This window comes from Somniosus microcephalus, chromosome 7 (assembly GCF_052327205.1).
Source record: "Somniosus microcephalus isolate GS21.2 chromosome 7, FLI_Smic_1.0, whole genome shotgun sequence".
NCBI classification, from domain to species: Eukaryota; Metazoa; Chordata; class Chondrichthyes; order Squaliformes; family Somniosidae; genus Somniosus; species Somniosus microcephalus.
In genome coordinates, this window is record NC_140993.1 from 96676344 (window position 1) to 96700505 (window position 24162).

The window sequence follows — 24162 nt, forward strand, 5'->3', positions numbered from 1 at the left end:
CCAGAGATCTGCATTAGATTCCAATACATGATGGGAGGAATAAAATATCCAATGTTAAAGCACAACTATTTGTGCTCATAAATATTTCATGAAACCAACACCCTTGGGAATGGGTTGGCACAGTGGATTTGAACATTCTACTCTCACCAAGCTCAAACTGAACTCACTATGGGATGAAAACTTCCTTACACTCCACTGTCAGTAAGGGTCTACATGAAATGAGTTTGATTAGTTGCAATCCAGATCCCAGTGGGTCTGAGTCCATAAACATACAACTAGTGGAAAAATCAATACAAAATTACATTCAATTGGTAACCTCTTTTAGAAGAACCAGGCGGATGACTAGTGAGAAGACAAAACTACATCCAATATTTAAGAGGATGATAAGAGAGCATATCTTCGATTCCCATCGATTACACATATTGCTGAAGATGGGAGAAGAAAGTATTTTTGAAAATTCTTCCTGAAAATTTCAAAATAATGTATGGAATAACACCAGTCAAAACCAGCTAGTGGTATAGGGAACATGCCTTAGTAGTTTACCAGAGAGCTTTTGTGAATGACAACGTCAGACTAGCCTGGCAATTTCACCTAGCACTGCATTATATTTGACAGAAGTATTAATTCTCCATCTATTACAACCCTCTGAAAGACATTAAGATAGTTAAGATACTTTCATTTTTTTGTATCTTTCCTGACCCACACAATTCTCTAGCTGAGAGGGTGGATTGGCATCCAGCTCGCATGCTTCTTAAAACTGTCCATAATGTTGAAAGTTTATAACTATATCTAATTGTTATGTGATATGGATAACAAATGTAAATAATATAATTCATGAAATTGTTGCTTCCTGAATGTTAATATACAAAAGTGCTTTTTGTTAAACACATAGCAAGAGACACTGGTTTTAGTGATAAGAAAATAGCTAAGTGTGGAAAAATTTGCATAATTAACTTCATTTTTTTTTAAATGAATTTTTACTAATCCTGTGGTACATTAGTGTCCAAGAACATCCTGTATACTTTATTAATTCCAACAGCCAACTCCAGTTAGCTCACCTTGTCTGGATGGGAGGGAAGTGGTTGGAACTTTTGGCAGTCCTTTAGTCATTTTCTTATTTAATTCTTCTTGTTCCAGCTCCTCTAATTCTGCCAGCAATTCATCCTGGAAACAATGTGCATCAATCAATTCATGACGCATGGAAGAACTTTGAGATTTACCCACAGCAACTAAAACATTTTAATTGATAAAAGATGGAAAGGTAAAACACTCATAATTGAAAGAAGTTCAAGAAATAAATGAAATGATTTGTAACATCACAATCATTTGTATTTAAAGGGCTTTACCTATAGTTGTAATGGATTACAAATTTTAATAAAAACAAAGATTAATTGATTTAACCAATTAAGCTAGTCATGTATGAAGTGCAAATTAGATTAAATCATTCATATCCTCCCTTATATTGGTCTCTGGCCAACTTCCCTACCAACAGCAAACCCAGAGAAATCTATCTTGCTAACTGCCGCCCAGTATTTATTCCTCATTGGGAATTCCTGCAGCAGTAGAGCTGGAAGGATAGGATTTTCCAACTTTGCATTGCAGATAGAGAAATTTAGCACCCTACTCGCTTCCTCCAATTCAGCTTCATCAGCAAGGAACCTTGATGGGAAAGGGAGACAGGCTTTTTCTAAGTCACATTCTTCTTGTTTATAGTGCAGCTATCAACAAAAAACACTGCAATTTCTAATTACAATGTAATGTTCATAGAGTGATTTCATTTCACAAGATCTGTAACAGAGCACATGGTGATTACAATATGTCTGTTCAAAATGGAAACGTTATAACATGGCTTGATATATTTTCAGCAATGCTTTCACCTCCATAACTTATGACAAGTAAGGTGACATTCATTATTTGATAGCAGTTTCCATTTCAGAAACATCTGCATTCTACAAGGACAATTTTTCTACAGAAACTCTAATAATATGTGGTCATTTTAATACCTATATATATTCATCCTTAAAATTAATGTTGTTTAAATTGCACTTGTACATAGGTAAACCCCATTATGCCAACATTGATTTAGCCATTATTTTCCCAGACTAGACTCCAGCCGTTGTATTTTTGTTGTTGTTGCTTTAACTATTTCCGTCTTTGTTTTCTTGCCTGATCTTTCTCTCGCTTTGTCGGAACTCCTGATTTCAATCTTTTGATCTCTATGCCCTGCTGATCTGTACCTGTTTTTCCTTTTTTAAACTGATTTTTTGCTCTCTATAGAGAGGCAGCAGAGCTGCAAACCTTCATCAAGCCCAATTTGCTGTCTGCCAGTGTGTTTGTAATAATCAGAGTTCTAGGGATATAGGGATGGGGGCAGATTATTAAGAGTCTAAAAGCAATCCACAACTGAGCCATGAAGGTGGCATATCACCTCCCACGCTTTATCTGTTCAACCTATCTATTTCCATTACAACAGTGACTACACATCAAAAGTACTTCATTGGCTGTAAAGCGTTTTGGGACATCATGAGGTCATGAAAGGCGCTATATAAATGCAAGTCTTTCTTTCTGCCCAATGAAAGAAAAGTTTTTGACATATCCTATTACTGCTTATAGAGGAAATAGGACAGAACCCACCCCAGTGCCTTTGCAACACTGGCTGTGGGTCTGCAGTAGGTGGCAGACATTAACAACATTCAATCACAGAGAAGCTTTTGGTGCAGCGGTCAACTGAGATCCACTGAAATTCAAAGAACTTAACAACAACAACTTGTATTTATATAGCGGCTTTAACGTAGTAACACATCCAAGGTGCTTCAAATGAGCGTTAGAAAACAAAATTTGACACCAAGCCACATAAGGAGATATATGGGCAGATGACCAAAAGCTTGGTCAAAGAGGTAGGAGCAGGAGTAGTCCATACAGCCCCTCGAGCCTGCTCCACCATTCAGTAAGATCATGGCTGATCTTCTACCTCAACTCCACTTTCATGCCTTATCCCCATATCCCTTGATTCCCTTACTGACTATCGATCTCAGTCGTGAATATACTCAACAACTGAGCATATATAGCCCTCTGGGGTAGAGAACTGACTCAGAAATTCCAGAATATCCAATATTAAAAATGATGTGAAAATATAACCTGGGCCATATTAGCAAGCTCCCTGTGTGACCAGCAAAGGTCTGATGGATTGAAAAATGACATTTTCTGATTGGTGAAAAAGGACAGCGGAAAGACTGTGGTGAAAAGACACTTTTCAATCCCTGTAATCAAAAATTCCATCCACCAAAAAGTCCTGAGCAGCAGGAGAGAAACTCATAAGCCTAACTGAGCTTATAGGTAGCAAATCTATAGCTTTTACCCAAGGGGAAAATAAACATCTAAAGTACTAAAAGGATGGAAAATGGGTAACAAAGCCTGGGCTAGCCTAAGTAGGTCCTCAATGTTACTCGCAGTATACAACTTTTTATACACAGCCCACAGGCTCCATGATAAGCAATTATGTAGCGCAAGAATAGAAAAAGTTTGAATTTCCCTGTCAGTCAGCCATGTTGTCATCACTGGAACAAATAGCTGATGTCTAGAAATAAACAGCAGCAAACAGGAAGAGACCACCTCAACCAACAAATCAATAGACTTTAGGCAATCTTACCTTTACTGTTTCTGATTAGAGGGCTATTAATAAAATGTATATATTCCATAGATTTTTAAAATCCCTTTCAGTATAGTTTCTCCCCTTCACAAATCAGCTCGATTTGTCATCTATATTTTATAAGATAGTTTGTTATGTACCTCATCAAATTCTGAACCAAATGCAGCTGGTCGGGAAATTGCATCAGAGATTTCTTGTGCTATTTCCTGCTGTTCTGTGATATTTTGCATCATCTCATCAATTTTATCTAAATCCCTGAAAAAGAAACATCAATTAATACCTCCAAAACGTTAGATTCAGTTTTACCAACTCCTTCAAACCATTTCAGACACTGACCTCTACAATTACAGGTTTTTGTGGGGTTTCATTTTATTCACAAGACACATTTAAAATTAAAAACTTAAATTTTTTAATGTAATTTTGATCTTTAATAAACTAACCTGGTATATGACTGCTTTAAGTTCAGTAAAATGGTCATTTTATAGAGTTATTCTTGATTTGACTAAATTTCTAGACCCCACCCATTTTAAACATTTCAAGGTTGACTATGATGAATCGCAAATACATTTAAGTTTTTTGTAAAATAAATAGAAACTAAAACAGACTAATGGTGGCAATAACGCAATGGCCTGAAATACAGAAATGCCCCAGGTTTCATCTCTATTTTGTACTGATTAAACCAATATTGGCTGGTGTGGCAATGGAGATACTACAATTGACTGTGCCCCCAGGGTTTGGGGAGGATAAGAGAAAGAAGCCAGGAATTCTGCTCCTAACCACTATCTAGTAATGCCTTATAGAAGTGCATGTGTGGTACTTGAGCTAGGATGGAATCTGTCAGTTATTTAGGCCCATGGTTGAATAGCTCACCAAGAAGCATTATACAAACTCATACAAAAAGACATGCATTTCCAAAAGGAAGAAGCATGGACCTAGAAATTCAATGGCAACATGCCCATTTTTCAGACATTAAATGGGTACTTAAGCCTCCAATATGGTGGTCAGGAAGCACGCGCGCATTACAGGACGGAAATGCGTCGCCCGCCATATTGGTATAGGCAAACAAAATAGGCGTTCAGAGCCAGTGGCTGAAAGGTGTTAGGCCCTTTGCACATGCAAATAAAACTCCGTGAAAAACTGAGCTGATCTGAACGCAGCCAGCACCAGGAACACCAGGTCTACATACGACCTAACAGGTGGTCCTTCAAGCAACTGCTGCAGGCTGCCAACTAACAGGTAAGTTTGTAAAAAATACTTACCTGAATGTGGAGTTGGGAGGAGCACACCCAACATTAATACCAGGGGTCACTGCCAGTCACCGCTCGCCCCATCTCCCAACCACCACCCCAGTCCCAGCTGGCCGATCAACCCTCTCCCAGTTCATTCACCCGAAATTCAAAACCTCTTCACCAACAAGCTGTCTGGGGGTGACCAGCAGGTGTCTGCAGCTTGCCGGTCTTATTTAAATAAGGCCCAAGGCCCAATATAGGGTGTGCCTCGAGCCTACCATTCAGGTGCAGGGATCACTTCCTGTGCCCAGTTTGGCAGGCCGGCGCGAACAAACATCTAGGCCATGACTTTCTCACCCACTACATTATCTCAAGTACTGTGGGTACTACATTATCTCTATGACATTACAACAGGATTGTGTTTCAGGATCGTCAACCCCAAGGAGTTGCAGTTAAATCTGTCTTGGATGTGTGCTACATAACTATATTGTAATTTCAGAATTCAGATATATCCACAAGAACAACAATTCACAATTGGCACTAAAAAAAATGTTGAATGCAAATTGAACCCAAAGTAATATCAATTATAATGGGCCAGATTTTGCTGGAGCGGGACATCTCGCGGGGGGGCACTTTAGTTAGACTTGTTCGTGCACTTTTAGGTTTTAAAATTTTTTGCCCACAAAGTTGCTTGGCTTGCGAGCTGATAACTGTGCAATGTGGGCAACAGATCATCTGGGACCTTGGTAAACAACAGGACAAAGGGTGTATCTCCTTAACCAATGAGATTTAAGGATTGAGTAATAAACAGAGGAAGGACTGAGATGGAGAGTGAATTAAAGTCAAATCGGGTACAGAAAGAGAAACAAAGAGAGGGAAAGAAAGATTAGATTAAGAGGAAAAGAAAAGAGACCGAAAGGAAAAGAAAAAAAAAATTGACATTCTTAAAATCTCTTAAAACAATTCACAACTGAAGGAACGAGACTCCGCACTTACAATTGTTTACTTTCTGGGCAAGAGAGGTTGATTGGCAGTCATTAATAATTATCACATTGTTAAAAGGGTACTTACACTGATAATTACAATGATGTGGAGATGCTGGTGTTGGACTGGGGTGGACATATGTAAGAAGTCACACAACACCAGGTTATAGTCCAACAGCTTTATTTGAAATCACAAGCTTTCGGAGCGCTGCTCCTTCACTTCACCTGATGAAGGAGCAGCGCTCCGAAAGCTTGTGATTTCAAATAAAGCTGTTGGACTATAACCTGGTGTTGTGTGACTTCTTACATTTGATAATTACAAGACACATGTGACTTAACTTTCTGTGGCAAGTTTAATGGGCAAATGCAACAACTTCATGAAAATTAAGGGAAGGTTAAGTGGGAGATGCCAGTTCCGCAAAGCTAACGGTGGAGTAGCGCAAATCCGCAAAGCTAACGGCGGAGTGGCACAAATCGGCCAGCAACTTGTGACGATTCACAATTCACGAGGTATCTCTTCCTCGCTACAAGTTGCTGGCCAATTTGCACAATAATGGCGTGTGTCGTTCAGACGCCGTTATTTTTTCAGCAAAATCCAGCCCAATGAGCATTGATTTGGAAATAAACTCAAGTACTTGGCAAAAATGAACCACTTACATGTGCTCATGAGCAGCTTTTATGGCCTTTGCAGCATAGCCCATAGATTTCAATACTTCAGTATTTGTGTTGGCATTTTCCAACGCTTCTCGTTGGAATTCAATGGTAGAGAGTGTACCATCAATCTGTGCTAACTGTTTTTCAAATCTCTTCTTTCGTTTGAGTGCTTGTAGGGCAGCTGGGGAAAGAAACAACATAACTATGAATGCAATCAATTCAATGAGTATAACTTTAGTTCCAGATTTTCAGAAAGCATTTTTAGAATATCGATCACATAATGATCATCAAGGGAAACTACAAAAATAGAAATACCCAATGTAACATGCAAGTAGAGAACAAGAAACAACTTCAACTGAACAAGCAGATGGATATTTATGAGTGGTCAGGTCTACTTAGATGGTAAAGAGCAAAACACTGCAATTATGAGAAATCTGAAACAAGAGCTTGCGAAACAGCACTTTGGCCTAGAAATTGGGTTCTGGTCTTGCCAGGGCTGTAGCGCCAGAAAGTTTGCGCCAGCGGTAATGCGGCAGCGCCCGACGAAAATTCGGGTGCGCCGGGCCCAGACGGCGGCGGGCGCTAAAACCCTCCTTTAGCGCCTCAAAACGGGCGTCAACTTGGGTTTCCCGGCGCTAATCCCCTGCTGCGGCACCCGATGCGGTGCGGCAGGCGGGGGAACTGCAGGCCTCCTCCTCCTGTTAAGGAGGAGCTGCCTGCAGCCGACAACTGTCCGGCGGATTGACCCGACATCTGAGCCCGGCACCTCGGGGAAGTGCCGGGCTCGCATGAGACACTGATTAGGGCCGCGGGGGGGGGAATGCAGGAGTCCGGGAAGGGAGGTGCGGGCAGGCGGCCGCCGGGAACGCGGCCGGCCGCCGCTCCACCTTTATGCGCCGGCGCACACTGGGGGAAGACTCTGTTGCCAGAGTCTTAGTTGCGCCTGCCACGGGCGAGGCGGGTGCAACTGAATTTCGGCTTGGGGCCGGGTTACCACGGCAACCGGGACGCTGCGCACACCGATGACGTCATCGGTGCCGGCGCAGCGCTACCGGTCTACCGCCGCGGAAGGGCCCCAGGCAATTTAGGAACCGGCGCCAATTGCAGCGCTAGGCCCTCTAGCGCCGCAAAATCGGTGCTAAGGGCACTGAATTTCTAGGCCTTTATCTTTTTATTAGGCACTTTGCAACTACTGGCTTTAATATTGATTTTAATAACTTCAAACTTCTTTACCCAGAGTGGTGAGAATGTGGAACTCGCTACCACAAGGAGTAGTTGAAGCGTATAGATGCATTTAAGGGGAAGCTAGATAAGCACATGAGGGAGAAGGGAATTGAGGGTCATATGCTGATAGAGTTAAATGAGGAAGGATGGGAGTAGGCTGGAGTGGAGCATAAATACTGACATAAACTGGTTGGGCCGAATGGCCTGATTCTGTGCTGTATATTCTATGTAAAACCTTAACTTTAGCTCCCACTTTCTTTACAATATGAGATGCCGGCTATGTGGGATGGGTATACGGCATTCCTTGGGATGGGGAAGGGGGGTTGGGGAACAGGCTGGCACCTGGGTGGGGAGTGGGGACCTTCATTGGAACACTGTGCTGGCAGGGCAAAATAGCCAAGACCAATGCCTGAGATCAGAGTGCTTGGATTGTTGGACCACTAAACAAAGGGTAGGCTGACGAAGAGGATTGGTAGCACATCTGTTCTCTCTCCACCCACATCTAGCTCTTTACAAGTGGCACAGAAAAGATGTGTGTTACAATTTATAAAAACATTTGGACAATGATCCAGCAATCCATAAAATAGCTGTCACTTCTATTAGAAGCAATTAATAAACTTGATTGACAGTAAAAAAAAAATTGCGGTTTACATGAGTGTGCTTACTTGGAAGTTCTATCTTGCACAGTAGGTCTCAAAGAGCCATATCCTTAATACTCACAATTGTAGAATGCTGTTTGAACTAAGCTTTGTAACCACGGGGCATAGACAAAGTAGTCAGAAAGAATACGGGAGTGAGACACAAGTAGAGACACAGTCACAGGAAGAGAGAGATATTTTCTCCCACCCCAAATATGGGCAATGTCACAATCAATTTTTAAAAAACCTTCTATAACATGATTTTTGTATGCCTTTCAAAGAGGATGTATTGTATGCAAGAATACACATGCTTACCAACTTTAAAATACAAGTCCATAAACAAGTAAAAAGGAAAACAAAACTCTAATTCAACCATATTGTTAAACTTTTCTAGTGTGGTTAAAACATTTCAATTATCAGTTGAAATTTTTAAAAAAATCAGAACAGCAGTTCTCAACCTTCTTTATTTCAGAACCCCCTTTTGCAAAAATCTGAAAATTTTACAACCCCTTCTTTTCTGTGACCACAATTTACCCATGACTAACTAAATAGTAAAAAGTAAACCACTTCCTGAACCACCCCTCTTTGCCACTCTGCTCCTTGAGGTACTCTCCCATCCCACTCAGGCGCTCCTCCCTGCCACGCACATGGCTGCTGGTCCTGGCTCCTTCCTTACATTTTTGCTTGCCCAGGAGCAATTTTTTTGATCTGCCAAAAACTGTTACAATAACAGAAATTCACACTTGCAGCACACAGCAAACAATCAACTCCTAGAGCAAAGCAGTTGGGACCAGCACTAAGGACCACTTCAGGAAGCAGAATGGCAAGTGGTCACGGGCCCTCCTCCAAGGAGAAAGGAATTGGTTCAGACCCATTGCCATATCAAAAAAATAAAGAACCAATGAAGCAATGTGCTGAAAGGAAACATTTTTCCTGTGCTATAAAGGTAAACAGTTCTTCTTGGGTAAGAGAAAGTGGCAATACACTTTTTAATGTACTCTTCGTTCCTAAAATACAATTATACTTGCCTACTATTGAAGATAGATGTTGCCAAAACCTTTGCTTGGAATTACTGCACAACAGTGAATAGCACTAAATTATATCAAACCAGTGAAATCCAATCTATTGTGATGCAATTAGCTTAGGTTCTTGGCCACACATTACAGTACTTGCAAAACTGCAAGTTGTCAGTGTTTCATGTGCAGCTCAAAAAGCTAGGCAGAGTGTAGGTTTATTAAAACAATATGATCAACATTAGTAAACATAATATTGAATGTTGTGATAATGCTATAAATGCAGTACACAATAATGTAACAATTTTCTCATTTGTATGCAAGACTTCTAACTTACAAGCATTATATGCACACAAAGTGACTTCTAAAGGCCTTTTTTCTAAATAAAATTGGTAAAGTAGTACAGTACCACTGGGTGTGGCTTTATGTAGTTATTGTTTGGCTTGGGGCTTCAAATTGTTCCAGAACACACTGTCCCAGATACACCATTCACTCAAAACACAGGGGAATTTTACTGCATTTTTATTTGCAACACTGTGAATCATCATTGTCCAGAAATTCAGAAAGATGGTAGTTTGTAAATCGCAGGTTTACACCCAAAATTTCCAAACCTCTGGGGGAGGTACTAAACAGAAAATAACAGTCTTCCCGCAAGAAAAATGGGAATCAGTACAAGTTGTTCCAGGCCACCTGCACAGGAACATTAGAATTGGTCTGCAAAAACAATGCCTCCCAACACGCTTGACCTGCAATTGATGCACGATTCAGACTGAGGAGAGAAAATATTTTGAAATAGGGCCAAAAACATACATGACTTCACAGTGCTTCATTACAAGTTAAACCACAAAAACTATTGTTTACATTGGATCTCACATTCAAATGTTATCCATCATTTCCCAAAATCCTTAAGGATTGTGGAACCAAATTCAGTTTAAGCAAAATGATGGCTTATTATTCTACGGTTCATTCATATTTAGACAGAAAAGACGTTTCTAGGAAAGGGAAAAAAGAAGCCCCAGAGTTTAAACCATTCACCAAATGTGACTTACAGCTGTCTAAGATGATCTGACAGAAAGAAGGATTACAGGTTTACGTAGCATTTATCACAGATCAGACCAGAGAAGACTGAAAAGATTTGGAGGTGTTCCTTCTGCAAGTATGAAGAAAGTGAATAAACCCGAGGTGATCTGTCAAGAGAAAGACATGTACCCAATTAAAACATGCAAAATAAAATTAGAGGGAAACCATGCATTAAAATTAAAATGTCAAAATGCATCCTCTCCTTCTCAAACATTTAGCAATTAACAAATTAATTTATAAAATCAAGTTGTGAAATGAATAACCATTAACCCTGGACAACCGCAGTAGCAGTCTATACATGTTCAAAGTTATTAGAACAATATTCTTTGAAATGTGCTCAATCCCATCTAATATTTGGCATTACACAGTAAATTTGCTTACTGAAATGTAATTTGTGCAAGTTATATATAATATGGCAGAAAAGGCACTCCATAAAGCCAAAACAAAAATTTACTATTCAAATACAAGCATTGTCATTTTGTTCCATTCAAATTTCATTTAAGTTTTATTCTCTATTAACTTTTAATAGATTTTAGTGATAAGAAATTACTCAGCTTTAAACTAAACACAAATCTGTCATATTTCAATCTTTAATGGCAGAAACAAATCAAGATTTGCCTTTAAGAACCTGAGCAGCAGTTCTTCAAATAGCTCAATGAGAGAATATACCACAGACCCAAAGAGACGAGGAAGGTTCAATTCCTACTCTGTACTAACAGCCAAACTTAGAGTATATAACAACTGGTCGCACCAATATTATCTTCATGAGTGAAATGTTGCATTGTTTCCCAAGGTGTATTTGGTTTGTGAGGATAGCGTTCTTTAAAATAAAATAATAAATTGTTCTTTATTTTAATAGGAATTATTATTACGAGTGCTAAGACTCTTTAAAACAATTCCAAATGCTGTTGATTCTAGCTGAGGTTCACTCTTAAAAGTAACCTCACATATTTTAATGTGCACCAGACAGCTGAAGAGAGCATTTCCACCTGTTGTAAACTAGTTGGCATGCGTCCAAATGATCACAATTGTTACATTCTCTTGCAAAGTCCACTCCCATACTAGAATTATGGTAGCTTGCCTATAGAATACTAAATGCTGCAGGTGTTCTACAAAACAGAGCTAAACTGAAACTGCCACTGAGATGAAGTTACAATAACCAGGACCTGTAGAATTTACAGTGGTGTAGAGCAATCTTCAAAGTGGATATAGTGTACATCCCATGCTGAAGAATTATTTTTGGGAGGGGCACATTCTGGCATCTCACCAAGAATATTTACATTATTAACACTTTATTTGATGCATTTTTCCAGCATTTTGGAGTAAACTATTTGTAGACAGCTATTAGAAGCCAGCCAGACCACGGCCAGCACCTAGAAGCTACCCATTCACAACCAACACGAGACTTAAGAATTTTACATTTAAGGCCGGCTATACCTCGCACATCTTTTGTGCTCCCTGTTACCACATCTCTTCAGCTTTTGCCAAGTCTCTCCATCATGTCTCTATCCCTCTTATGCAGCAGGGAAATAATTCCATCAGGAGGGAGGGAGAGAGAAAGAACGAGAGCAAGACCGACCAGTTAAAGGGCTCACGCATCAAAAAAATTACAGGGAACATTGTTTCCAGCATCTGCAGTATTTTGCTTTTGTATTACTGATGCCATCAAGCTAGCTATGCAACCAATCATATTGAAGAATTCTCACAGACAGCAAACCAGGAAGTAAAAAGCACTGATTTTCCTTCACTTTTTAATCATTTTACCGAGAGCGAAATAAAGATTGGGAGGTACACATGGGATTAAGGTAGAAGCTGAAATATCATTAACAAACTTTAAAAAAAATTACAAAAAAACATGAAATTTTTATCACAATGGAAAAATTTGACATTCCACAAATATAGTTTGTTTTTCAGGGCCAGAACGGTTGTTCAGCAGTAATTATGACACAGTACGCTATTAAAAACCCAGTTACACCTCATTCAACAAGGCTTAACTTTTTTGGAGGTTTTTAAGAGCGATATTCCAGCGTAAAATCGTACATTCTCGTCAATTCAGTGTACAAAACAGATCAACCAACCAACCATTCAGAAAAAATCTGCATTATTACCTGACGACATAATATACTTTGCATTTAAAACAGCTGACTAGGGTACATGACAGTCTAACATCATTAGGAGAATGTCAATCATCAGATATAATTGTACCACAATGAGCCAAGGAGGGAGATTAATTTCCACATGTCACATCATTACGTACTGGTCCAATGGCCGAATACACAGGAATGGACTATCTTCCTCAACACCTAAATAGACAAGAGGGGCGATCCCAAAATAAAATGGGTGGGTTCCTGTTTGTCTTGATTCAGCGTTGCTTCGGCTGTTCTTTTCTGAAAGCACACTAGAGGCTAAAGGGATCAAGGGATATGGGGAGAAAGCAGGGACAGGGTACTGAATTTGGATGATCAGCCATGATCTCATTAAATGGCGGAACAGGCTCGAGGGGCCGAATGGCCTACTCCTGCTCCTATCTTCTATGTTTCTATAATCAGATCTGCTTCTAATACCACAGCTCAAATTAATTTGTGCTGAGCAGTTATTTCTCAGCAACTCTGAATCCTCTATAAATCCAAAGTCCAGTTTATGGAGATTGTAGTAAAAATTTCAAAGAAGGCATCTCATAGAAAAGTAGTAGTGAAAATTAGCATGCATAGCATTGGAGGCACTGTACCGAGATGGACCCAATCCTAGCTGGGAAATAGGAAACAGAGAATTTGTATCAATGCAAGTATTCTGGGTAGAGGGGCATGATGAATGGGATCCTTTCAGAAATGACCTGGAAGGTGGTGTCGGTAGCTTCATCTCAAAGTTTGTGGATCTTCTTTTTAGGCAGTCCCTTGGAACCGAGGATGACTTGCTTCCACATTAAAAATGAGTTCTCAGGTGACTCACGAGTCCAATGCGGGACCTACCGTCTCTGTCACAGGTGGGGCAGACGGTGGTTGAAGGGACGGGTGGGTGGGCTGCTTGGGTTGATGTGCGCTCCTTGCGCTTGGCTTCTGCTTGCTCCCGGCGAAGAGACTCAAGGTGTTCGGCACCTTCCCGGATGCTTCTCCTCCACTTTGTGCGGTCTTGGGCCAGGGATTCCCAGGTGTCGATGGGGATGTTGCACTTTTTCAAGGAGGCTTTGAGGGTGTCCTTGAAGAGTTTCCTCTGCCCACCTGGGGCTCGCTTGCCGTGCCGGAGCTCTGAGTAGAGCGCTTGTTTTGGGAGTCTCATATCGGACGTGCAGACGATGTGACCCATCCATCAGAGCTGATCAAGCGTGGTCAAAGCTTTGATGCTGGGGATGTTGGCCTGAGCGAGAACACTGACGTTGGTGCGCCTATCCTGCCAATGGATTTGCAGGATCTTGCGGAGGCAGCATTGGTGGTACCTCTCCAGTGCTTTGAGATGCCTGCTGTACATGGTCCATGTCTCTGAGGCATACAGCAAGGCGGGTATCACTGCTGCTCTGTAGACCATGAGCTTAGTGCCGGCTTTGAGGTCCTGGTCTTCAAACACTCTCTTCCTCAGGTGACCGAAGGCTGCACTGGCACACTGAAGGTGGTGTTGGACTTCGTCATCGACTTCTGCCCTTGTTGACAGTAGGCTCCCGAGGTATGGAAAGTGGTCCACGTTGTCCAAGGCCTTGTCGTGGATTTTGATAATCGGTGGCAGTACTGTGTGGCGGGGGCAAGTTGGTAGAATACCTTTGTCGTACAGATGTTTAGTGTTAGGCCCATGCTCTCGTACACTTCGGTGAAGGTGTTGACAATGGTTTGGAGTTCGATCTCCGAGTGAGCGCAGACGCAAGAGGATGGGACGACCTTCGATCTGGACTGGAGGCGACGGAGGTTGACACAAAAGTAGCAGAGGTGCCTAATGAAGGTGTCAGCCTTGGCTCAGTGGTAGGTCTCTCGCCTTTGAGTCAGTAGGTTGTGGGTTCAATAGTCAGTAGGTAATGGGTTCAAGCTCCACTCCAGAGACTTAAAGCACATACTGTAATTGAAACATATAAAATTCTTAAGGGGCTTGACAGGGTACTCTTTTGTTTGGACCCAAAAAAAACAAAACAAATTGGACTGTAAATTAACAAAAGTTCAACTAAAACTTAACAAATCAAATTAAAATGTGGTTTTCCAGCTGGATGATGGGCTTGACAGGGTAGATGCTGGGAGGATGTTTCCCTTGGCTGGGGAGTCTAGAACTAGGGGTCACAGTCTCAAAATAAGGGGTCGGCCATTTAGGACTGAGATAAGGAGAAATTTCTTCACTCGACGGGTTGTGAATCTTTGGAATTCACTACCTCAGAGAGCTGTGGAGGCTCAGTGGTTAAGTATATTCAAGACAGAAATCGATAGATTTTTGGATACTAAGGGAATCAAGGGATATGGGGATAGTGCGAGAAGGTGGAGTTAAGGTAGTAGCGGAGCAAGCTTGAAGGGCCAATGGCCTACACCTGCTTTCTTATGTTCTTATAATCTAGGCTGGCATTTCAGTGCAGTACTGAAGCAGTGTTGCACTGTCAGAGGTGCAACACTCAGATGAGACGTTAAACTGAGGCCCCATCTGCCCTCTCAGGTGGGGGTAAAATATCCCATGGAAATACTCGAAGAGCAGGGAATTCTCCTAGTCTCCTGGCCAACACCACCACCACTACCAAAACAGATAATAGAATCACAGAATGGTACAGCACAGAAGGAAGCCATTCAACCCATCATGCCTGTACCAGCTCTTTGGTAGAGCTATCCAATTAATCCCACTCCCCTGCTCTTTCCCCATAACTCTGTAAATGTTTTTCCCTTCAAATATTTATCCAATTCTCTTTTGAATGTTACTATTGAATCTGCTTCCACCACCCTTTCAGGCAGTGCATTCCAGATTACAACAACTCGCTGTGTAAAAAAATGTTTCCTCATTTTGCCTCTGGTTCTTTTGCCAATCATCTTCAATCTGTGTCCTCTGGTTACTGACCCTTCTGCCAATACGAACAGTTTCTCTTTATTTACGTTATCAAAACCATTCATGATTTTGAACATCTCTACCAAATCTCCTCTTAACCTTCTCTGCTCTAACCCTAACCCCAGCTTTTCCAGTCTCTCCACATAACTGACATTCCTCATCTCTGGTATCTTTCTGCACCCTCTCCAAGGCCTTGACATCCTTTCTAAAGTGTGGTGCCCGGAATTGAACACAATACTCCAGCTGAGGCCTAACCAGTGTTTTATAAAAGGTTTAGCATAACTTCCTTGCTTTTGTACTCCATTCATAAAGCCCAGGATCCCAGATGCCTTTTTAACAGCCTTCTCAACTTGTCCTGCCACCTTCAAAGATTTTTGTACATACACCCCCGCGTCTCTCTGTTCCTGCACCCCCTTAAAATTGTACCATTTAGTTCATCTTGGCCCAGTAATTCCGGGCACAACGCGTGAGTACGGACGGGGTACTCACGCGTGTGCCCAGAGGAACTGCCAGTTTTCAGCATGCACAGCGCATGCGCTGAAAACCGGCATTTCCTGTCCTCTGACCCAAGGGGTTAAGAGGCAGAACGCGCGCGACTGCACAGGCAGCGCGTGCGCAGTAAAATTCCTTTTTTTTTTCCAGAGTTGCGCGCGTGTAAAGGCCTCCGGTCTTTACGCGTGGAAAAACAAGACGTAAGTATTTAGTTTTTCAGGTAAGTGGGCTTTTAGTACAATGTAGACATTTTTTTTCCACAGGTTTGTTATTTTTAAAGAATTTACAGGATGGTAAGTTTAGTTTTAGACCCTATTTTTTTTTAATTTATTTTTTTCAAAAAATTGATTAATTGTTTAAAACATTTTTTAAAACTTATTTACAGTTAATATAATCAGTGGGGTGTTTTTTAAAATTTTATTTAAAGTTAAAGTAGTGTTTTGGCAGCCCATACTTTTCATGAGTTTGACAGCTCTTACTGTCAAACTCATGAATGAGTTTCCCCTCCCCTGATTGGCTGCACAGTGCTCACCTGATCCCAGCCGGCACATCGCACTAACTACGCCGCTGGATCAGGTAAGCACAATGCGCCGACAGCTGAACCGGGCCAGTGACAGGAAATGCAAGCAGGCCCGGCTTCAGATGTCGGCGCACAGGGTGAGTGCACATCGGGGGCTTGCACGCGCGGCAAGCCCCCGATCCTAATTTCAGGGCCATTGTCTCTACTCATTCTTCCTATCAAAATGCATCACTTCACACTGTGTTAAATTTCATCTGCCAAGTGTCTGCCCATTTCACCAATCTGTCTATGTCCTCCTGAAGTCTGTTACTATCCTCCTCATTGTTTACTACATTTCCGAGTTTCGTATCATCTGCAAACATTGAAATTATGCCCTGTATGCTCAAGTCCAGGTCATTAACATATATCAAAAAGAGCAGTGGTCCTAATACCGGCCCCTAGGGAGCACCACTATATACTTCCCTCCAGTCTGAAAAACAACCATTCACCACTACTCCCTGCTTTCTGTCCCTTAGTCAATTTTGAATTCAGGCTGCCACTATCCTTTTAATCCCATGGGCTTTAATTTTGCTAACAAGTCTATTATGCGGAACTTTGTCAAACACCTTTTGATAGTCCACATACACATCAACCGCACTACCCTCATCAACCCTCTCCGTTACTTCATCAAAGAACTCGATCAAGTTAGTCAAACATGATTCGCCTTTAACAAATCCATGCTGACTTTCATTTATTAGCCCATACTTTTTGAAATGCCAATTAATTTTGTCCTGGATTATTGTCTCTAAGTTTCCCCACCACCGGCATTAGGCTGACTGGCCTGTAGTTGCCAGGTTTATCCCTCTCCCCTTTTTTAATAAGTGATGTAACATTTGCAATCCTCTAGTCCTCTGGCACCATCCCCATATCCAAGGAGGATTTGAAGATTGTGTGCAGAGCCTCTGCAATTTCCACCCTCATGTAGATTATGTTGTCATTTATCTTATTGTTGTTTGTGAGACTTTGCTGTGTGAAAATTGGCTGCCACGTTTGCCTGCATTACAACAGTGGCTACACTTCAAAAGTACTTCATTGACTGTGAAGTGCTTTGGAGTTCTGAGGAAGTGAAAGGCAGCTTATAAATAGAAGTTTTTTTTCCTTCTTAATACAGTGCAAGATGAGGCAAGCTACATAGGAACTTAGACTGGGGAGGTCGGCAAACAATTGGCAGATGCAGTTCAATATAAGTATAAAGTCATGCACTTAAGAGATACAAACTAAGAAGCGCAATTATAGGATTAAGATCAATCAGGAAAGGGATGTGGCAGTTTTAGTAAAATCCCACAAGACATCAAGCCAAAATCTGGCTGCTATCAAGAAAGTAAACGGATGTTAGGGGACTGGAGTGTAGATCAAAGGCGGTTATCTTGCCACTAAGAGAGTGTTGGCCAGGCTTCTGAAACCCTCATTACAGGAAGGGTGCATTTGCTGAAAAAAGTGCAAAGAGTCACTACTGTAGAATGATTAGGGGACTAGAGAATAAAACATACGTGGATATGCTCACAGAAGTGGGGCTCCTCATTGGAGATGAAGAGACTGATGAGAATATTGAGATATTAAAATTAGTAAAGCTTAGGAATATAGAGGACAGTCAGGACAATTTGATTTGCTACAGGATAACTGAACAAGTATAAGCTGATTCAAGCGGAACAGAAAGCATTACTTTCACTGACTAACGCTCTTCCCAATCTTCCTTGTGGCAATGCTCCATCTCACCCTCAGTAAGCTCCCCGCTGGAGTGGAGCTAATTTACAAAACAAACAGGAAACTGTTCAACCTCCGTCGCCTCCAGTCCAGATCCAAGGTCGTCCCTTCCTCTGTCGTCGAATTACAGTATGCAGACGACGCTTGCATCTGCACACACTCGGAGGTCGAACTCCAAACCATCATTAACACCTTCACCGAAGCGTATGAGAGCATGGGCCTTACACTAAACATCCATAAGACAAAGGTCCTCTACCAACCTGCACCCGCCACACAGTTCTGCCCCCCGATTATCAAAATCCATGACAAGGCCTTGGACAACATGGACCACTTTCCATACCTCGGGACCCTACTGTCAACAAGGGTAGACGTCGATGACTGAGTCCAACACAGCCTTCAGTGTGCCAGTGCAGCCTTCGGTCGCCTGAGGAAGAGAGTGTTTGAAGACCAGGACCTCAAACCCGGCACCAAGCTCATGGTCTACAGAGCAGTAGTAACACCCGCCCTCCTGTATGCCTCAGGGACATGGACCACGTACAGCAGGCACCTCAAAGCACTGGAGAGGTACCACCAACGCTGCCTCCACAAGATCCTGCAAATCCATTGGCAGGATAGGCGCACCAACGTCAGTGTTCTCGCTCAGGCCAACATCCCCAGCATCGAAGCTTTGACCTCGCTCGATCAGCTCCGATGGACGGGTCACATCGTCCGCACGCCCGATACGAGACTCCCAAAACAAGCGCTCTACTCGGAGCTCCGACGCGGCAACAGAGCCCCAGGTGGGCAGAGGAAACGCTTCAAGGACACCATCAAAGCCTCCTTGAAAAAGTGCAACATCCCCACCGACACCTGGGAATCCCTGGCCCAAGGCCGTACAAAGTGGAGGAGAAGCATCCGGGAAGGCGCCGAATACCTCGAGTCTCTTCGCCGGGAGCAAGCGGAAGCCAAGCGCAGGCAGCGCAAGGAGCGCACGTCAACCCAAGCACCCCACCCTCCCGCCCCTTCAACCACCGTCTGCCCCACCTGTGACAGAGACTGTAGGTCCCGCATTGAACTGATCAGTCACCCGAGAACTCATTTTTAATGTGGAAGCAAGTCATCTTCGATTCCGAGGGACTGCCTAAGAAGAAGATATCTTGCTAAGGGAGACTGTAGGGGCAAGTAGCTTAGATCTCTTCAGAAATGAATTGAACACATATCTTGAAGAGAGTCACTTCATCAATTACAACTGTTAGGGCAGTAGGAAGGCGGATTAGATGAACACATGGGGGTCGATTTTCCTAAAGCTGTCGGGAAGGAGGCGGGACTACAACTTTCGGGTTTTAGTCCCGCCTACATCGACGTTCGGCCAATCCACGCGATTTTCCCTTGATTGACCTTGTTAAGCCCGCCCAGCGGGCTCAGCAGGCCAATTAAGGGCCACCCGGCAACAGGTGACGTCACAGACTGAAATTTCATCTGTCAAGAGGTCTTGGCAGATGAATATATCAGTGTTTCACAGCTGTTTGAAGCTGTCAAACACTGACAGTCTGACTTCTAACCGGAGTCCTTCTACACAGACTCAGTTAGAACTGTCACCGGCAATGAAAGCTGAAGGCTGTCACTTTTGACAGCTTGTAGCCATTTTGCTTTCAGTGCCGGCTGAGTGATGGACTCCCGAAACCTAGAGGAAGAAAGACTGTTAAGGTAAGTACAGGTAATTTAAACTTCTTTACACACACCAAACACACTTACCTTTGCACTCATGCGCCCATCACTCACCTGAACACCGACATCGCGACCCCTCCAAGTCCTTCAACCCGACGGCCCGACTCCTCTAACCTGGCGTGTTTTGGAGCCGTCGGGAATCCCACACGACACCCCTCAAAATAGGGATTAGGCTAAAAACTGCCTGCTAACTACCTGTTAACGGGTAGTTAATTGGCACTAATCCCTTCCCGCCTCTGGTCGGCAGGTCCCAGTGCGGGGCGGGTACCCGCCTCCCTTGAAACTTACGTGGAGGCGGGTTTTGGGCGGGATGGTGTCGGGACCCCCGAAATCCGGATTATCCCCCCCACACGCCTGAAACCCCGCTTGACGGCTCCAGGAAAATCTACCCCATGGTCTTTTCTGGTCCCAAGATTTTGTGTTTCTAATACATGAGCCTCTTTAAATTAACAGTATTAACAGTAAACAGTTTCAGTCTTGAGCTTACAACTCTACATTTACCCATTTTGTGTACGTACACTTTTCATACATCACTGCTGAATGAAGGTGTAGTTCAATCTGCATACAGTGTACAGTAAATAATATACCCAAGATAGCTAGTAAATGGAAAATATTATCAGATGTGACAGCAGACTCACTTGCAATTAGAATGCTTGCTAATCATTAGGCATGCTATCCTTTAGTGGGGCATGTTCTGTACTTTCGTACATACGCCCTTTATAAATGCGCACCACAGATCCATTAAGAATAATCATTGCTAAATTAACTCCTCAAGTCTGTACTCTCGCAAATAAAAGGGGAGTTAAAAATAACGATGTAGTTTGAGTGTATGAAGTATTTATATTCCACTTTTACTTCCCATACAGATCCTGGTGTACCACACACCACTTGGAATCATAAGGGCAGGCCGGAGACCAGCTCCTAAGCCCTTGACAACGCAACTCTTAAGTCTACAACTAGGAGCACAAAACAGCGACCCTACAATAACTTGGTCTGAATTTTCTCCCACAGTAGAGTGAACATAATTTTAAAATCACATTGCACCACTATGCCACTATATAGCTTTCCTTTTTATTGGGCAGCATTTTCATTGGGCCGTGGAGGTGGGATTGGAGGCGTGTGGGGGGTTAAAATCGCGAAATCGGGGGGCACAAACCCATCCCGCCCCCATGCCAGTTTCAAAGGAGGCGGGTACCCGACCTGTGCTGGGAGCCGCCTCCCCGAGGCGGGAAGGGGATTAGTGCCAATTAACTGCCTGTTAACAGGTAGTTAACAGGCAGTTTTTAGCCTAATCCCTATTTTTATTCCTGAAGTGTGGGATTCCCGACGGCTCCAAACCACACCAAGTTAGCGAGGCGGACCGTCGGGCTGAAGGGCTTGGAGGGTTCGAGATGTCCGGTGTTCAGGTGAGTGATGTGTGCATGAGTGCAGAGGTAAGTGTGTTTGGTGTGTTTAAAGAAGTTTAATTACCTTTACTTACCTTTACAGTCTTCCTTCCTTCAGGTCTCGGGAGTCCCTCATCTCACCGGCACAGAAAGCAGAATGGCCGCGAGCTGTCAAAAGTTGCAGCATTCAGCTTTCTGTTCTGGAGAGAGCTCTAAATCAGCCTGAGGGGAAGGAATTAACTTAGTGTACAGATTGTCAATGTTTGACAGCTTCAAAGAGCTCTTGACAGATGAAATGTCAATCTATGACGTCACCTGTTGCTGGGTGGCCCTTAATTGGCCTGCTGAGCCCGCTGGGCGGGCTCAACAAGGTCAATCAAGTGAAAATCGCGTGGGTTGGCCACAACTTGATGGAGGCGGGACTACAACCCCAAAACTTGTAGTCCTGCCTCCTCCACGCTTCCAGTATCAAAATCCAGCCCATTGTCTCTAGCATTCTCCCCCAGCCCTCCCAATTTTGGATTATGGTACAATTTTTATTACTCTAATTAATTTTTGTAGTTGTTTAATTATCTCCTCATTCTCCTTTTCATGATGCTGCATTTACTGTTTATTTTTTTGTATTACAAGTATATTATTTTACATATGTATCTGCAGCTATTTTCATTGTTTAGCCTTTAATGTACATCTGATACATCCCAAGTTTGCTCAGATCAATGTAATCTTAGGCTGTAGTTCTTGATATTCCAGTCTTGTGGATGTGTCTAATTCATCTTATTTGCTGTGGCTTTCCAGACAATTTTGTTGTTCTTGGTTCAATATCTCTGGATTATGTTGTAAACTTGGTGTTTGCATCCCTTTTGCTTAGTTTATTGGTGCTAAACGCAACTACTTATTTCTTTCTGATGTATTGGTTTTGCCAGTGGGTGCATGTTTGTTGTGTGTGGGATTGGTTGGGTTTGGGATGAATAGATGGTAAAATAGATAAGGGAGAACCAGCGGATGTGGTGTATTTGGACTTTCAGAAGGCTTTCGATAAGGTCCCACATAAAAGATTAGCGTGTAAAGTTAAGGCACATGGGATTGGGGGCAAGGTATTGACTTGGATAGAGAACTGGTTGGCAGGCAGAAAGCAAAGAGTTGGAATAAACGGGTCTTTTTCCGAGTGGCAGGCAGTGACTAGTGGAGTACCGCAGGGATCGGTCCTTGGACCCCAGCTATTCACAATATATATTAATGATCTAGACAAGGAAACTAGATGTAATATCCCCAAGTTTGCAGACGACACAAAGCTGGGTGGGCGTGTGTGCTGTGAGGAGGATGCCGAGAAACTCCAGTATGATTTGGACAGGTTGGGTGATTGGGCAGAAGCATGGCAGATGCAATATAACGTGGATAAATGTGAGGTTATCCACTTTGATGGCAAAAACAGAAAAGCAATTATTATCTGAATGGCAATAGATTGGGAGAAGGGGAAGACCTGGGTGTCCTTGTGCACCAGTCGCTGAAGGTAAGCATGCAGGTGGTTAAGAAGGCAAATGGTATGTTGGCCTTCGTAGCGAGAGGGTTTGAGTACAGGAACAAGGATGTCTTGCTGCAGTTGTACAGGGCCTTGGTGAGACCACACCTTGAGTATTGTGTGCAGTTTTGGTCGCCTTATCTGAGGAAGGATGTTCTTGCCATGGAAGGAGTTCAGCGAAGATTCACCAGGCTGATACCTGGGATGGCAGGAATGACGTATGAGGAGAGATTGGGTCGATTGGGCTTATACTCGCTGGAGTTTAGAAGAATGAGAGGGGATCTCATTGAAACTTATAAAATTCTGACAGGACTGGACAGACTAGATGCAGGAAGGATGTTCCCGATGGTCGGGGAGTCCAGAACCAGGGGTCACAGTCTAAGGATAAGGGGTAAGCCATTTAGGACAGAAATGAGGAGGAATTTCTTCACCCAGAGAGTGGTGAACCTGTGGAATTCTCTACCACAGAAGGCAGTAGAGGCCAATTCATTAAATATATTCAAGAAGGAGTTGGATATATTTCTTAAGGCTAAAGGGTTCAAGGGGTATGGGGAGAAAGCAGGGACCGGGTACTGAATTTGAATGATCAGCCATGATCACATTGAATGGCTTACTCCTGCTCCTATCTTCTATGTTTCTATCAAGGGAGAAACATTGCAAGTTAACAGCTCTTATTCTTGCTATCATGTCTATAGGAAGTACTGTAGTACATACACATCTGGGGATGATGAAGGTCCTTACGTTCGCCTCCACACTGTCTGTGAAGTTAATATCGGTGTTCACCTTCCTTGATATGTTTTTAGTTTCTCTTATCGTTGAAGTATGTTGTAGGTTCTATATAGGTCACTACCTGGCACACTCATCCTTTCTACAACCTCGCTGGGATGTGCTGTGCATCCCTACATTTTGTCTATGCTGCCCAGATGTTCAACGGGACTTTCAACATCCCTTGGCCTTGATAGCTCATTCTTTGGGGAAGGGATAGCTGTGTTTCTAATTGTCTCTTGTGCTGTACTGTATTTCTGGGAAGAGGGTAGCTGTGCTCAATTCTATGTTGTTCTTGGGGCTGTTATCAATTTCTTACCAGTTTTACTTTTGGTGCTGGGGGGGAATGTGAGAGAGTAGCCTTGTAGACTTTTTGCCTCAGTACTGTATTCTATTTGGGAGTGAGAGATAGGCATTATATTTTGATGGTAATATTTGTTGTGTTGCTATCTCGTTCATCCTTGATGCTATAGGAGCTGTGCTTCTACCTCACTTGTTACTGGTGCTGATTTGAAGATGATTTCCTATCCCTTGCTCCTGATGCTGTATTATTTATATTG

At 42.7% G+C, this 24162-nt stretch overlaps 1 protein-coding gene across 1 annotated transcript in view; it reads right to left on the reverse strand.

Moving 5' to 3' along the window:
• The window catches only part of LOC147114805 (charged multivesicular body protein 4b-like), a 41787-nt gene that overhangs the window by 16128 nt on the left and 1497 nt on the right, over window positions 1-24162 (reverse strand). The window contains exons 2-4 of the mRNA XM_085992766.1: window positions 6519-6696; window positions 3790-3904; window positions 1059-1164 (exon numbers count right to left, since the gene is read on the reverse strand). Coding sequence (XP_085848892.1) covers window positions 1059-1164; window positions 3790-3904; window positions 6519-6696 — 399 coding nt within the window. The remainder of the gene's footprint in view (window positions 1-1058; window positions 1165-3789; window positions 3905-6518; window positions 6697-24162) is intronic.